General features: G+C 41.0%; 1 protein-coding gene across 3 annotated transcripts in view; it reads right to left on the bottom strand.

Annotated features, from left to right (window-relative positions):
- Positions 1-17,485, bottom strand: part of RUFY2 (RUN and FYVE domain containing 2) — a 39,220-nt gene that overhangs the window by 6,528 nt on the left and 15,207 nt on the right. Inside the window, exons 8-15 of one of the 3 annotated variants that reach the window (XM_039324650.1) lie at positions 17,201-17,267; positions 16,046-16,147; positions 11,712-11,828; positions 10,925-11,092; positions 9,753-9,850; positions 4,764-4,883; positions 1,681-1,810; positions 192-286 (exon numbers count right to left, since the gene is read on the bottom strand). In XM_039324650.1, the coding sequence (XP_039180584.1) occupies positions 192-286; positions 1,681-1,810; positions 4,764-4,883; positions 9,753-9,850; positions 10,925-11,092; positions 11,712-11,828; positions 16,046-16,147; positions 17,201-17,267 (897 nt within the window). Of the gene's footprint in view, positions 1-191; positions 287-1,680; positions 1,811-4,763; positions 4,884-5,089; positions 7,308-9,752; positions 9,851-10,924; positions 11,093-11,711; positions 11,829-16,045; positions 16,148-17,200; positions 17,271-17,485 lie in introns of those variants that run through there. The other 2 variants (XM_039324649.1, XM_039324651.1) reach the window with 2 other exon arrangements.

The raw sequence follows: 17,485 nt of genomic DNA, 5'->3' as shown, positions 1-17,485 counted from the left end.
ACAAGTAGGCAATTATGCTGGCTCAGGAATTCTGGGAATCCACAGGTCATAAAGTTTCCATGGTTGCCCACCCCTTCAATAGAATATGAAATGCTTAAATTATAAATGATTCCTAATTAGTCTGCTATACATTGGGATACCTGAATAATTATGCCCCTTCCCTTTAAAAAAAAAAAAAAAAGGAAAATTACTCGCTAAGTTTGCCGGCTAGCTCTTGGAGAGCTTCTTCTTGATCATGACAAAGATTTCTCAATTGCTTGTTTTTTCCCTGCAACTTTAGGAATTCCTTAAATAGAAACAAACATAATTAATTGATACACAAAGCATGACAATACTTGACACGGAGGAATGTACATCAGGCATTTCTTTGGTTCAAATAGGTGCTCAATGAAAGAGAAGGGGAAAGCATATTGATACCCACGAATTATTATTCAGAGGCAGTGAAGGAGTAAGGGTTCATTTTATGTCAGAATAGAATAGATCATGAGAATTTTTAGAGATGGCTATAGCAGTAAAATAAGAACTTCCAGGAATGCCCAACTGAGAGCTTCCTTGTGGGAGCAAACTCAAGACCTTCTGTGAACCACAGCCCAAAAGTAATTGATATAAAACAGATTATATGCAGGGACTGTCAAAAAAAAAGTCAAGATGGCTCTCATTACCATATGACTAGACTTCGATCATGCAGTTGCAGCCATCTTTCTGTTTAATGGCCCCCTGCATGATGCCAATACATGAAAATTACAAACCCCAGATTAATTCTGTAAAATATCTAAAATTAGAGGATCTCCTAAACAAAATTTAACAGCTCACCTTCTAAATTGCCATTTAGTGAATATTAGGCATTTTCAACGTATCTTTGGAGATACCTACCAGGATCATGGTCCTGGTCATGATTCCCCTCTTTTTCCCCCACCCCGACCCATGTATAAGTGGTTGGAAATAACATCTTTGCTTGCCACCGCAAAGACCCAGTTTTCCATATTTTCCAGTTTTCCACGTCTGCAGCTTTTATCAGTGGGAAGTTTTCAGGCAAAAAAGCTCTTCTGCCAGCTGCCACTCACCTGACTTCCAGAAAGTCTCCCACAGCCCACCTGCTTATATGGAAGCCTCATGGCCCTTCACCCAGATCCCATCACACCCACCTCATGAAGTGTGCAAGAGCATTTTCTGCTCCACCCTGTCCCAGGGGTGTCAAACTCAATTTCATTGAGGGCTTCATCAGCATTGCGGTTGCCCCCCAGGGGGACGGGTGGGTGTGGCCAGGGTGGCTGCGGACTACTGGGTGGGCGTGGATGGAGTGGGTGTGGTCAGCTCTACATCGTTCGCGTCAAGGGTGCCTGTGGGGGCCTGGGCAGGAGTGGGGGTCTCTGGCAGAAATGGGTGGGACCGGGGCAAGGGCCAAGGCATGGTGCACTGGAGGAGCCTCACTGGTCTTCTCAGGTCATGCAGGAGGGGCTTATGGAGCTAAGATTGAATGCGTTTCAGCATAGATGGCCACCACAAAATTGTACATTAGCTCTCGGCTGGCCAGGGCCAAGGCAGAGGGGGCCGTTCCCTGTTTCCAGGATGGCTTCACGGGCCACATGAAACCACTTCACAGGCCGCATCCAGCCTCTGGGCCTTGCGTTTGACATGTCTGCTCTGTTTTTAATCGGGATTCAGGTTTTGAAAAATTACTTTTTTAAGTGTAATGATTTGCTGCGTCTCTGTTTGGAGAAAGCATGTAGTCTCTTTTTCCTTTTTAAGGTCCTCCTCCATGGTTTGTCTCCATTCTCTTTCTATTTTCAAATCTGTCTCCAGCTGACACCTAAAAATATAGAATATTTTAAAATTTCATTCAAGCTGAAAAATGTTTTCAACGCATCAGCTTCATTTTAATTTATGGAATCTTTTAAATTAATCAGTGCCATAAACTATGTGATAAATATTTCACCTTGTTTAAATCATAGCATCAATCTAATATAGGTGCTTGATATGCTCAATAAGACGTTTTCAAAAATAAATTACAGAAAATTAACACTTTTTTTTAAAAAGGAGGAAAGTGTCCACTTTCTTTTTTCCTCCTTTTGTAAGGACGACTTTTTCTGAGAAATCCTAAAGAACGTCTCTGAAGCTCTTTTTCTACATGTTTTCTAATTTTATTCTTAATCGATTTATTTAAATTTATTGTCTGGATAGAAACAATGAGAGAAATAAAGGCCAAATAAAACCAGCTAGAACAATCCTTGTACAATCATCACTTCAAAATAAACCCATAAAAAGGAAGCTGCATGTTATAAAATTGTAAAACTAGACTGAACATGAAATGTGCAATCACATAATTGCATTTTACGTATTGTCTAGCTTGGCCTTAAAAAAATCTTTCCTTAAATGTTCAGATCTTCTCCTTTTCCTCCTCCTCCTCTCCCCCTTTCCCTCCCCCTCCTCTTTATTCCCCAGACTGGCTGGCCTTGCCAGGATCACAGCTTAGCTAAGCTGAAAGAATCTCACACTCTCCAGCTTAATCTTGAAATTTGTATTTGTGGCTTGGAGTTATCCACATTTACCAAAAAAAAAAAAAAAAAAAATCCACACCCATCCATAGTTTTTAATCAGGTCATATAATTTCTTCTTAAAACTCTCTTGTTGAATAAAAATTGGTTATGGCTATCAAGAAAAGGACCCCAAAAGCTTAAATCAGTGGTTCTCAACCTTTCTAATGCCGTGACCCCATAATACAGTTCCCCATGTTGTGGTGACCCCCAAGTGGGTGTGGCCACCAATAAGAGGGAATAGGACGGCTAGGGAAAAGGGGAAAAAATGGCGAACAGCGTGGTTTGGCGACCCCCATGAAATGGTCGTTCGACCCCAAATGGGGTCCCGACCCACAGGTTGAGAACCACTGGCTTAAATGAATTTCAGGAGCTCAAGGAATGTGGAAGACTTTTCCTATTTTTTTTATTTTTATTTTTTTTTACATAGAAGCCTTCCCTGCCTGATAGGAAACTCAAAGGAGCTTCAAAATTTACACTATGGCACTGAAGTTCCTGGCTTTGAATGAGCCCCAGCAGCTCCCCAGTCTCTACTCTTGACACCTTTTCCAGACTATTTGACTAGGCAGGATCAGGACATGGGCCTGGCTGAGACGTGACAACCCTCTTCTCATGCTTCTCAGGCTGCTACAGGAAAGAAGCTGTAGATTTATTCTCTATAATGCCCAAATGGTAGGACAGGAACGACTGAGTGTTAGCTTTATAGAGGAAGGCCCAAACCTGAAATAAGGAGGGCTTTCTTGGCCACGACAGTTATGAAACGGTAGGACATCCGGATTCCTGGAGTCATGGTGCTGTATCCTCAGAGGTTTTCAAACCAAGGCTGGGGGCAACAATTTACCTGGGATGGCCTGCTCTGAGTAGGGGTTGAACTAGAAGACCCCCCCCCCAAAAAAGTTCCTTTTGACTTCACCATTTAAATATTCTACGACTGCTTAACTCAAGATATAATATCAATGTACTATAGAAGAGCCAGTCTGGTGTAGTGGTGAAGGTGCTGGCCTAGAAACGAGGAGATAGTAACTTCTAGTCTCGCCTCAGGCATGAAAGCCAGGCGGGTGGCTTTGGGCCACTCACTCTCTCCGTCTAACTCCCTTCACAGGTTATTGATTGGGGAAAATAAGAGGAGGACAGATTATTGGGTAGGTCCACTGCCCTGAGTTACTTATAAAGTAATAAAGGAGGGATTAAAAATAAATAACACCCTGAGGAGTGGAAGTCATGGTGTTTCTTGGGAAATTCATTTGAGAAAGAAAAAAGTTAAAAGGCAATGGCTGAAATGTATGGATGGATGTATTTATTTATTTGAGTGGGTACTTCATCTTTATTTTCTTTAATTGAAGACAGAGGGTGTAATGTTTCCACTTCCAATTTTTCCAGCAACAGCCCTGAGGGGTGGGTTGGCTGAAGGAGAGAGGCCAACCTAGAAATATTCTAAGGGAAGACTAGAACTCACCGTTTCCTGTTCCTAATCCTTAATAATTTCCATGAAATAATATCTTAAGTCTATACAAATTTCTGTAAAGAAAAATACTGTATACCAGGGGTAGGCAAACTGGGCTCTTTTATGACTCGTGGACTTCAACTCCCAGAATTCCTGAGCCAGCCATGCTGAGGGGAAAGGGAGAGGTTTCCAAGCTGAGCCATGCTGGCTCAGGAATTCTGGGAGTTGAAGTCCACGAGTCATAAAAGAGCCAAGGTTGCCTACCCCTGCTATACACCAAGGACAGAATATTATTGTTCTAAATCAGGGGTGTCAAATTCAATTTCACTGAGGGCCGCATCAGCATTGCGGTTGCCCTGGGGGGGCGGTGGGGGTGGCCAGAGTGGGTGTGGCCAGTTCCACATCATTTGCGTCAAGGATGCCTATGGGGGCCTGGCAGGAGTGGGACAGATCTGAGGGTCTCTGGCAGAAGGGGGTGAGACCGGGGCAAGTGCCAAGGTATGGTCCACTGGGGCAAGTGCCAAGATGGCCACCACAAAATTGTACATTGGCTCCCGGCTGGCCTGGGCCAAGGCAGCGGGGGCTGTTCCCTCACTGTTTCCAGGATGGCTTTGCGGGCCACACGAAATCACTTCGCGGACTGCATCCGGCCCCCGGGCCTTGTGTTTAACATGTCTGTCCTAAATGGTTGATATATTAAACATATATGCTGACATATAAATATTAAAATGTTTATAATAAAATATTAAAAATAATCCAGTTTCCCCAAAATCAAGGTTACTTACACTTGGTTTTCCTTTTGGGCAATTTCTTTCTGAAGAGTTTCAGATTTATTCATATAATCTTGTTTAACTTTCTTGTCCTCACTGTCTGCTTCCATGTGAGCCTTCTCTGCTTGCTGCAATCTGGTGTAATTCAAATCAACTTTGGGTAAAACTGAAGCTAGAATTTGGATGTAAAGGATGAAGACAAATAAAAGGAAAAAAATGGGGAAATAGAACATTTCTAAATGAAAACAAATTTTGGGGATAAACTCACTAACTCAAATGAGAGACCCAGACAATGCCTACACATTCAAATTATTCATCTCACTATCACCACAAAACATCCATAAATTTCTCCATTTTTTTTATTTGGGATCCATGATAAACAGATGCCATCACAGCAGAGTGATACATATTTTAGGTTTTATACATGCAGAGTGCTATCTGAGCATTTAAGCTCTTTTATAGGTAGGATTTCTTTTTTGAAAAGGAAAAACCAAACTTCAAATAGCCCGGTCAACTGGCTTCACAAAAGAAGAAAGAAAGGAACAGAGACATCCTCAGGGGCAATGAAAAAAACCATAATGGTGGCCCTGACCGTGTGGTCACAGCCACCATTTTGACTTTTTTGACTTTCATCTCCTACTGATACAGAACACTGGATGATTGAACTTAGAACAGACAATAAAAGTGTATTTCAAGCTCAACACATGCCAAGGAAAGTCACTGACTCTAATACAATGTTTCTCAAACTTGACAAGTTGAAGATGAGTGGACTTCAATTCCCAGAATTCCTCCACCACAATTCTTTGCAGGGGAATTCTGGGAGCTGAAGTCCACACATCTTCAAGTTGCCAAGCATGAGAAACCCTGGCCTAATGTGTCCTGTGTGGCATCAGTCCTGTGGTCATTAATATTGGTCTAATATAATATCTATGGTATTATGTAAATAGTTGGATTTCCACCCCAGGTTTGAGAGTGGATAAGAAAACAGATATATACTGCCTGGCAGAGCAAGCCTCCTAGACTTTTTCTGTCACTTCTCTTCCGATCTTATACACAGCTTGCTCCAAAATTCCTTTCTAAGGAAAAAGGAAACGGATAATCTCCCCATCTTCCTGCGGATCATCTATGTTCCAAGGACAATCGAAGTGTGAAGCGACTCTGTGCACTGGGCTTTTTCAGGCATGGACTAGCCCAGGGGCAGGCAACCTCGGCTCTTTTATGACTCCTGGACTTCAACTCCCAGAATTCCTGAGTCAGCTATGCTGAAGTCCATGAGTCATAAAAGAGCCGAGGTTGCCTACCCCTGGACTAGCCTCACTTTGGAGAGAAATCTTGCTCTTGAAAACACTGCCTATCCCCAGAAAATTTGTAAAAATCATCCAGTAAACCTTCATTAAAGAAGGTTGAAAGGGGATTTATCTTGAGTTCTAATGCAACGATGTTTGTTACAAAGGAGGGGGGGGTACTTAAAATCTCCAAATGCCAGCAGCCGCTGTGTCATGTCCCGCCCCCATCCCATGCATTCTGTGTAAAAAGGGGAGGGCTTCTGGCTGTGGTGCCATCTTGGCTTTTCTGACCCCCAACACTCCTGCTCTAATGCTAATATGTTCCTAAAACTCCGTCATCTCAGCTTTAAAGGCAGGGGTGTGGGAGAAAGCCCATTCCCCCAAAATTAACTGTAAAGCCTTTCTACCCAGGCAGATGTCCGAGCACAGACGAAAAATTTACATTTCATGATAAAATGCTATCACCTATAAACAACAAGCGTTTCCATCAGTCCCTCTTACTTCTTCTGTACCACAAAGTAGATGCACACGTATGTCCCACTAAAAGAGCTTTTATGCTTCACCAATGTGCACCAATTAACTTACATTTCACTACTCCTTCGGTTCAAAGCATGGTGGATTTCCAACTTAATTCATTTTTTTAAAGCAAAATATAATTCTCCTAGCACAACTGTGGTGCACATCTACATTTCTTAAAGACAACGTTGTGCAAAGATTTAATATATTTAAAGATAATCCGGAAGACCATGTTTAACCCTTGTCCTTACCAAAAGACAAGAAAAGATCTATGTAAACAGAGGTTGAATTACAATCTGTAAGATCTTTTCTGAACCATTTCTCCCTACCAGCTTCACGGTCATAAAAATAATGCTAGCTGAACTTGAAGTCAGTCTCTATCATTTGCTATGTAATAAAACTGATTTTGAGAAGATCAATTGCAACTGGAAACTGCTAAATTAAGATTTCTATTGTCACTTCATTTCAGAAAAACAAAGCAGGAAATCAGTGTCAGAAACACGGTCCAATGAGAATACTACACTGACATCCCAAGTAAGCCAAATACATGGACAAGAGACTTAAATCCAAGTGTCATTCAAAGCTCATTTTCTTTGTGTAAGCGCTGCTGTTTGCTCCATTACGAATTGTTTTGCAAGAACCATGGCTTCAAAACGATATATCTTTAACCAGCTTGTACTGGGGCTGCCCTTCACGACTGGAACATTTCACCAAAGTCATAGCAATAGTCCTAGTCTGCGTTAACAATTCTTTGTCACTTCAGATGTGCAATGGATAAAAATCAAAGACAAAGGCAATAAAAACATCCAAAAATGTGGGATAAAGGAGAAAAGAAAAAGAAAGAGGAAAAAACGATGTCAATAAAAGAATATTCATGCTTACTGACGTTTTAATACATAAATGTTTTTGTTCAATAGACTGGATTGAAAAAGAAAACAACGATGAGACTATGGATGTTTACATTTTTAAGCATTTAGAAAATCAACCATTTTTTAACATACATCTGGGATTGTGGTGCAACAACTGCAAATTCACAGGCCAGGAATTGAGAAAAAAAAAGGAGCAAGGATTTTTGTGTACTCTGTTCTAACCCTCCTCACTTTGCTTCTTTCAGAAATGTGAGCATTACACTTGAATCAAAACACAAGTGTCCACAAAGAAGGGGTTGGTCAAAAATTTGTAATCAAAGCCCTATTCCTTTTTCTGTGCAATACAACGAAAAAGGTGTAGGGCAGGAGTGTCCAACCTGGGCAACTTTGAGACTTGTGGACTTCAACTTCATGGGGAATTTTGGAGTTGGACACCTCTGGTGTAAGGGTATTGATCAAGGCTGATAATTTTTTTGACACACAAACCTGCAAACCACCTCCAATCAGAATAGCTGATTTATTTCACCGTAAGCCTAAATTTGCTCTTGCTTCTTAAGGGAGAAATACGATTGGCTTAGATCTGAGGCTGAACCAACCATGGCTAGAAACATCATGAGTTCTCTACTAGAAATTTCTGCTAACAAGTGAAACCAAGTCAGAAACAAAGGGTAACGCTCCCTCAGAATACTGCCATGGTACCAATTCTCTCTTTAATATGTAGATCAGGGGTCTTCAAACTTGGCCCTTTTATGACTTGTGGACTTCAACTCCCAGAATTCCTCAGCCAGGCACGCTGGCTGAGGAATTCTGGGAGTTGAAGTCCACAAGTCATAAAAGGGCCAAGTTTGAAGACCCCTGATCTAGAGCCTCAACTCTAGGGTTATTTTACAAGCACTTAAGCCCTTATGTACATCTTGTCTTATATTTACCGTATATGCCGGCGTATTAGGCGACCCGGCATATAAGACGACCCCCGTCTTTATAGCCGGGCCGCATTCCTAGAACGTCGTCTTATACGCCAGAAACTACCAGTATTTCTGGCGTATAAGACGACTCGGCGTATAAGACGACCCCCGTCTTTGGCGCCGATTTCAGCGCTCGCGGAAGTCGTCTTATATGCCGGCATTTACAGTAATCTCTTTTCATGGAATTAGTATCAACAAAAATATAACTTGCTTCTGAAACTACTCCATTTTGCATGCAACCTGCTGCATAGATAATATGAGGAAGCCAGTTAACAAAACAACTCTTTGAAAATTTGAACTCTATAGCAATCAGCCAATCTCAAAATGTAGCAGGTCATCTGCCAGCTGAGCCTCCTAGCTTTTTCTGATGGCCTTATAGCTGCTGGTATTGGAGGGAACTGAGCAGGTCACATCTGGCAAAAAATGGGGGGAGGGGGCAGAGCCCCTGGATTGGACTGAAAACATTCCCTGTGGCTTTTCTACCTTTCAACTCATCCTTCAATGCATCAGTCTACAGCTGCATTTAAAAGAAGATCCAAGTCTTATCCCCTGCCCCCAGCATAGCATATATTTAGGTTAAAGGGAGCTTGGAAGAATTATTAACAATATGAAAAATTCAAAGAGGAGGAAAGTTTTGGAATAGCTAACTGCAATCTCCTAAATGGGCTATAATGTGATTTAGAGCAGAAAGGAAGATTGGATTCTCCCAACTCAGGGAGGCATCTTCCGTGTTCACAGAAGTGCGTGAAAGCAAATCAGTTTGAATGATGGCTGTTCCTGCATGAACAGGTATTTAAAGTTAAGAGGAAGTTAAATGTGAAAAATTATGTCTTTTGGGGGGGGGCACAATATGCGGGTAACTGGGTCTATAACCTGCCAAACTAGCATGTTGTAGTGCAAAGTTGGAACAAACCCAGTTCCTACTTTCCTCCCATCACCATCATAAGTTAGCAGACAGACTTTTGAAATGTTTATTTATTTTTTTTTGCAGAAGCTCGGCTTGTCCCTGCGTATGAAATAGAGATCGTGGTTTTTAAACACACTGATCTCAAACCGTGGATTAGGAATCTGGGTGTTAAACTGAGCACCATGAAAAACAGTGTTGATTATATAAAAATATAATTAACATTTGCCAAAGTTTGCACCTGACAGGAAGATATAAGCCCAGGGCTTCTCTTGTACTAACGTGGGCAGGGGTAGGCAACCTTGGCTCTTTTATGACTCATGGACTTCAACTCCCAGAATTCCTGAGTCAGCTATGCTGATTCAGGAATTCTGGGAGTTGAAGTCCATGTATCATAAAAGAGCTGAGGTTGCCTACCCCTGAACATGGGCAAGAGAAAACGAGTAAAGACTGTGATGTTGTACCTTTGTTCCAGATGCTTCATAGTTGCAGTAATTTCACTAGTTTTATCCTCCAGGCGACCAATTATTTCATTCTTTTCTTTCATGGCTTCCTCTGAAAACTATTATTAAGAGATTATTCTATTACAATATGCTAATTATCAAGCACCTCTATTCAAAGCATTAGAGCAGTCACAAGGCTTTGCAAGGCTCCCCAGCTGCTGGAAAACTATCTCCAGCTGTCTGCACATGCATGTACTAGGGTGGCCATTTTGCTATCAGTCATCATGTCTGCTTTAAAGGCCTACCTTCCCTTTGAGGTCCCATCAATATGGAATGGTGGTAGGGTTAGGAATAAGGCTTCTCTTCAACTTTGAAGGGACTGACTTTGTTCTTTGAACCCAGTCCACCATTCAAACTGGGGCTGACCGAGTATATCTTAAAACCGGGTCTGTAGTCGTGGCTTAGTTCGGGTTAGTTTACTTTGGTCTGACAGAGTGTCTGAACCGGAAGTAACAGAGGGAAATGCAGTCTGGCTAGCTTCTGCAACTTCATTTTTTGATGCTCCTGGATTTGTTTTTCCTTTTCCTGCTCCAACTACACAGGAAATATTTTAAGAAAGCTAAAGCATTTCAGAAATGATTTGCGTCCCTAGCCCTACATGCAGAAGATGATCAGCCACAGAGCCCTTGCGTTTTGTTCAATTAGCAAAGGACTCTATTGTTAGCTGGCCAGCCACTACTGTCTAGGACAGGGGTGGGCAACCTTGGCTCTTTTATGACTCGTGGACTTCAACCCCCAGAATACCTGAGCCAGCTATGCTGGCTCAGGAATTCTGGGAGTTGAAGTCCACGAGTCATAAAAGAGCCAAGGTTGCCTATCCCTGGTCTAGGACATTGGCTGCAGAGACATTTCTGCAAGAAGGGCTTCCATATTATTAATATAGGATTTATTGATGGCTGATGCTAAGCAAGCATGACCTAGCATACAATATAAACCAAGTCCATTCCGTAACTCCCCCAAGACAGTCCTTCGATAGCTTAAATGCACTATCACCCCAGATAGAGAAGATGCTTTAGGTAATTGCCAATAGCTGACCGTGAAAACTATGGGGGGGGGATCAAACTCCCAAATATCCCAAACACCATTGCATTACACTTGTATATTTTGGTTTCTAGATATAAATAATGAACTACCTGCAGTTTTTGATACATTTCTGTATTGATCACTTTGACTTCCTCCAGCTGTAGCCGCAGATTTATAAGAGTATCTTGCTTTTCATGTATATCTTTCTCCAATAACTTCATGGCAAGTTCTATCTCATGCTTCATACCAACCTGGACCATCAATTCATTCTCTATATCCTACAGAAGATAAAAACAAACAAGCCCACGTATTCCCAAAATCTTGTGTTTAATTTTAGACTGAACGGATTCTAACAAAACAGCAGGGTTGATGATTGACAACTGCATGCACCCACCTAAGTACGGGAAGTCCTTGCAATATAACTGTAATGGAGCCTGCCCTTTGCAGTCGTATGTCATAACAGTCGTAAAATGGGTCAGTCATGTCACCAAAATGATTTTACAAACTTTCTTGCAATAGTTGTTAAGCAAATCACGGTGGCCATTAAGTGAACCAATGGTTTGCTATGAGCACAGTTTTGCTGAAAACTGGAAGTAAGTGACAGTTTTGGACAAACTTGTCATAAAATACAGTCACATAACTGCAGGACACTGCAAACAGCTGTATATGCAGTTGTGTTGCCAAGCGTCCAAAATTCAGTCTGGTGACCACGGAGGAGGCCCAACTGTCAGAAATTTAAATCTCAGTCATAAAAGTTCCCTGTCTTAGGTCAGCGGTAACTCTGACCGATCACCAAGAGACCCATGGTAAGTTAAGGACTACCTGTATGTAACTCTATGATTGAGGCCAAGGAATGTGCAAGAGTAGCCATTCACAATTTATATGACACCCACTCACTTGTCTTAACTGTGATTCTTCTCGAAGCTGTCTGTGTGCTTCATTATACATTTCATCCAGGCTTTGTCGGGAATGTTTATATGTCTGAAGTTCTGCTTCGGCATCTACTTTATTCATCTACAAAGAAAATAAGGAAAATTATTCTACTTAAAAACTTTGGTATTCAGAAAGAGACCTCTTCCTAGAGCAGATATACCCAACCTTGACCACTTAAGATTTGTGGACTTCAATTCCCAGAATTCCCCAGCTAGCCAAGCTGGCTGGAAATTCTCAGAGCTAAAGTCCAAAGTCTTAAAGTTGCTAAAGATGCACATGCTAGGCCAGGGGTCCCCAACCCCCAGTCCGTGGACCAGTACCGGACCGCAGCATGCCAGCAACTGGTCCGCACAAATAAGCAAAGTCCCATCCCCGGGATGCAGGCAGCACACAAAACCACGCCTCCTTCGGTCCACAGAAAAATCTCTCTCCACGGAACCAATGCCTGGTGCCCAAAAGGTTGGGGACCTCTGCCTTAGGCAGCAAGAAGATCCTAACTTTTCTTCTTGTTTGTGCTGAGTTGGGGACAATGAGAGTATTATGTAGAGCTATGCATATGTCAAAAATGATTTAGATCAAGCCCAGTACGCATTTAAGTACTGTAATATGTATAAATATTATTGAAAATGCAGAAAAACGCTCCTTTTATAGTTCAGAATCTGCCATATTTGTTACTGTTCATAAAATGTTCCTTATGGTAATACTCTTATGAAAACGTCATCTTCAATAAGCCAGTGAGAGTTCTGAAGAACACCAACTGAACGTTTACGTTTTTAAAAATGGGAGTTGGCAACAGATTCTCCTTCCAAGTTACTCCCAGCAGTAACTTGAGGTATGCAAAATTTAGCCAGGCCTAATAATTCAGTGTGTAATGTCCATCAGGAGTCTGGAACATCGTACATCCACCTCTCCCATGCACCAGTGGAATAGATGGGAGCGAAATTTGGGGTTCTTCTCTTCTTTTTTGCAGAGAAGTCTGCAAAAATTTAGGAGGAAGAAATGTGTCTCTCGAGCCTTGCAGAATTATAACCCTTTACCAAATATAGAGCAAAGGTTTTCACCCTGTTCACTTCAGTGATGTCATGACATGATAGAAATAATAATAATAATAATAATAATAATAATAATAATAATAATAATAATAATAATAATAATAATAATAATAATAAGTGGCAACACCAGGTAACTACAGGCCAATTACCTGCTTACCAACAACTTTCAAATTACTAACTGGTGTGGTAGCTGATGCAGTACAACAGCATCTAGTTGAAAACAATCTCTTTCCACCTGAGCAGAAAGGAAACCGCCCCAATAGCAGAGGAACAAAGATCAACTCCTAATAGACAAAATGATCTTGGAAAACTGCAAGAGAAGGAAGACCAACCTGAATGTGGCATGGATTGACTACAAAAAGGCATTTGACTCTCTGCCACATGATTGGATAATAAAGTGCCTAGAAATAACAGGAGGCAGTAGAAACATCAGAAAATTTGTGCAAAGATCGATGGCACAATGGAAGACACAGTTGCAGATCAATGGTGAGAGGCTGGGAGAGGTTAATATCAAGAGAGGAATATTTCAAGGAGATTCATTATCACCATTACTATTTGTTATTGCACTGTTTCCTCTGTCAACAATACTGAATAACTCAGGACATGGCTATCAAACACCAAAAACATCTGCCAGACTATCCCACCTCTTTATATGGATGATCTGAAGCTGTATGGAAAAACATCATCTGAAATAGAATCGCTGCTCAACACTGTCCGTATATATAGCCAAGATATTGTAATGGATTTTGGCTTGGACAAATGTGCCACACTTACTATCAAACAAGGAAAAATAGTGAAAACTGAATGAATCAAGATGCCCCACGAAAATAACATTAAGAGTCTGGATGAGGAAGAGTACTACAAATACTTGGGTATCCTTCAAGCTGACAACATCAAGCACACTGAAGTCAAGAAAAAGATTAGAGATGAATACATCAAGAGAGTGAAGAAGATCTTAAAATCCAAACTCAATGGAGGAAATACCATAAAGGCAATCAACACCTGGGCAATCCCTGTCATTAGGTACACAGCTGGAATAGTGGACTGGACTCAAGCAGAACTAAAAGCAATGGATAGGCAGACCATAAAAATAATGACAATGAATCATGCCCTTCATCCACGCAGTGACACTGATAGACTTTATCTACCAAGGCAAATAGGTGGGCGTGGACTGCTACAAGTACATCAGATGGTTGAAGAAGAAAAAATGGCTTTGGAAGAATATCTGAAGAACAATGATGAAGATGCACTGAAATTAGTATATCAGGAAGGCTTACTAACTACTGGAGAGACCAAACTGGCCTACAAGAAAGACCAAATGAAGAACAGAATAGAGTCATGGGAAGACAAAGCACTACATGGCCAATACATTAAAAAAATAGCTGGGAAAGCAGATAATAATAAAACCTGGCAATGGCGAAGAGCAGGAAAATTGAAGAAAGAGACCGAGGGACTAATTCTGGCTGCACAAGACCAAGCCTTAAGGACAAATGCATACAAAGTCAAAATTGAGAAGACAGCAACAAACAGTAAGTGCCGCCTATGCAAAGAAGCTGAAGAAACAGTGGACCACTTGGTAAGCTGTTGAAAGAAGATTGCACAGATTGATTACAAGCAGCGGCATGACAAAGTAGCAACAATGGTGCATTGGAAGATCTGCAAAAAATATCATTTGCCTGAAGCAAAAACTGGTGGGATCATAACATAGAGAAAGTCATAGAAAATGATAAAATTAAACTGCTCTGGGACTTCAGAATTCAAACAGACAAGCACCTGCAACATAACACCCCAGACTTAACAATTGTCGATAAGAAAGACAAAAAAGTCTGGATAGTGGATGTGGCAGTGCCTTGAGATAGCAGAATAGAAGAGAAAGAACTGGAGAAGATAACAAAATACAAAGACCTACAAATAGAAATAGAAAGACTGTGGCAAAAGCAAGCAAGGGTAGTACCAATAGTCATAGGCTCCTTGGGTGCAATTCCAAAACAACTGGAGCACCACTTGAACACCATTGGCATTGACAAATTCGCTATTAGTCAATTGCAAAAGGAAGCCTTATTAGGAACTGCTTCCATCCTGCGACGATATCTGTAATACCATCAAACATCCACATCTGCCTATCCCAGGTCCTGGGTAAGGACTCGATAGGTAGACAAAATGCCAAATCCAGTCTGAACATCTGGCTGACTGTGCGATGATCGATAATAATAATAATAAAGTTGTTAGGGACTTTGGAGGTCATCTAGTCCAACCCCCTGCTCAGGCAGGAAACCCTATATCATTTCGGACAAATGGCTGTCCATTCTCTTCTTAAAAACTTCCAGTGTTGGAGCATTCACAGCTTCTGGAGGCAGGTTGTTCCACTGGTTAGTTAATTGTTCTAACTGTCAGGAAGTTTCTCCTTAGCTCTAGGTTGCTTCTGTCCTTGATTAGTTTCCATCTGTTGCTTCTTGTCCTGCCTTCAGATGTTTTGGAGAATAGCTTGACTCCCTCTTCTTTGGGGCAGCCCCTAAGATATTGGAACATGGCTATCGTGTCACCCCTCGTCCTTCTCTTTGTTAAACTAGACATACTCAATTCCAGCAACTGTTCCCCAATTACCCATTTTAATTTTTTTACTGGCTCCAGTTATACATCTCTGGAATGGCCACAGGATGTCCTTCCTCTGGCCTGCTGTTCTGGTCTTGGAATAGGCCATTTGTTAATTGACCCTCTAAGTTACCAGGTGGTATTCCCACTTCACTGTCTTTTGCCTCATGTCAGTTTTACTTCCCTGTCCTACTTCGTAATATCTATTTTTATCCCGTTTCAGCTGCTTCACCATTTTTAAGTTCTTGTCTTTGAACTCAATCATCATTCTGCTGATTTCTGCAGTTTTAAAAAGCTCCCTCTCTGAATATTTTGCAGATGGTTACTTTGTCTTTCTAGACGTTTTTCTACCCTGCCTACAAAATTTTCTAATCTTACAAGATTAATGTTAGCTGAGAGAAAAAAAAATGTTGTTCCCCAATGTCCTGACTATCTTGACAAGGGAATGTAAATATTATTTTGCAATGAGTTTAGCATAAATTAAATGACCCTTCATGGCATAGTATATTTACAAGTGATCTTCCAAAAATATTCCCCTTAAGCTAGATTCTTGAAGTATATAAAATGCTTAAATATTACATATTTTTATAGAAAATTACATTAAAAATGGCAAACTTTGACATACAAATCATAAATTATTTTAAACTATCATACCTCCAGATGATGCTGTGTTTTCATTAAAATGAGTGTGTTTTCACTTCTTAAATGATGGTTTTCTTCTTGTAGTTTTATTATGTTGTTTTTAGCTATCGCCAACTAAGAGAAAGATAGAATGTAAAAATAAAAAAAATCCAAAAGCTTTCAGACAGGAAATAAACAACTCTAGACCCAAAATGCTACATGAAAACATTACAGTCTTCTAATCACATCACTGCACTAATCCAACATACTTATCTAGGGCTGATTCATTCAACCTATTGCCAACAAACAAGGATTCATGGTAGTTGACTGGAAGCGGAAATCCAAAATTTGCAACTGAAGATATTACTTTCAATTAAAATCCAACATTAACAATGGCTAAGGAATGCTTAATATGCAGAGCGCCGTGAGTCTGGGCACTTGTAAAAGGCCATCTAGCAGGCAGAACTGTGGTATTGTTTAAAAGAGCTTGCCACAAGGATTCCTGTGATAAGCGATTTCCACAAATGCAAAAAAAAATTATATACACACAGACAAAAATCACAGTTATGCCCCATTGCAGTTGTACACAGACTCAGCAGCTAGAGAGAATGTTTTCTCAAACTGCTGAGAGAATGTTCTATGACAGGGGTCTTCAAACTTGGTCCTTTTATGACTTGTGGACTTCAACTCCCAGAATTCCTCAGCCAGTGTGTCTGGCTGAGGAATTCTGGGAGTTGAAGTCCACAAGTCATAAAAGGACCAAGTTTGAAGACCCCTCCTCTATGGGTTGGTGGATCTGGACTCCCCTCCCATACTGATACCATACCTATTTTAGGTCAACCTCCAGGGGTCAAAAAGGTCAAGATGGCTCTGACAGGGCTTCAGTTGCAAGGTCATGACCATCTTAACATTTTGGCCAACCTTGCAGATGTTCCTGCTTTATATGGCAAAAAAAGTTGGTTTGTACAGATGGACCAGGATTTCATGGTTAGCTGCAGCTGAGCTGAGGCTGCCATCCTCATGCTGCTCAGAAGTTCTATGTAACACACAAGGCACCTCTTGGCCAAGGGAAACATCTTGGCTGAAACAAAAAAAAAAAAATCCCAAACCAAAATAAAAACCAAACCCCAAACGCAAACAAAGACTGCCAGTTTCAACATTGAAGCATATATTGCCGAAAGACCCTACCTCTTCGATTAATTTAGTGTTTGACTTCTCTAGTGAATCGACGCGTGTATGGAGGCTGCTGACTGTACTACTGAAAACAATAAAAAAATATTATTCAGAATTATTTCTACTATTATGCAGTAGTACAAGCTGATTTACAAAACCTCCTAGCGACTGCTTGATGCCCAGCAACAAATGCATCAGAAGACACTTCCTGACACCATTCCTCAAAATATATAGTGTTTGTATTCTTTCTTATTCATAGCCCACACAACTAGACTTCCGTTTCTAGCCTACGGACCTGAT

The sequence above is a fragment of the Crotalus tigris genome, unplaced genomic scaffold, assembly GCF_016545835.1.
Source record: "Crotalus tigris isolate CLP2741 ecotype Arizona unplaced genomic scaffold, ASM1654583v1 scf7180000024304.1987388, whole genome shotgun sequence".
In the NCBI taxonomy this organism is placed as follows: Eukaryota; Metazoa; Chordata; class Lepidosauria; order Squamata; family Viperidae; genus Crotalus; species Crotalus tigris.
The sequence above is the reverse complement of the archived record's forward strand: the minus strand, read 5'-3'. Positions and strand labels throughout refer to the sequence as shown.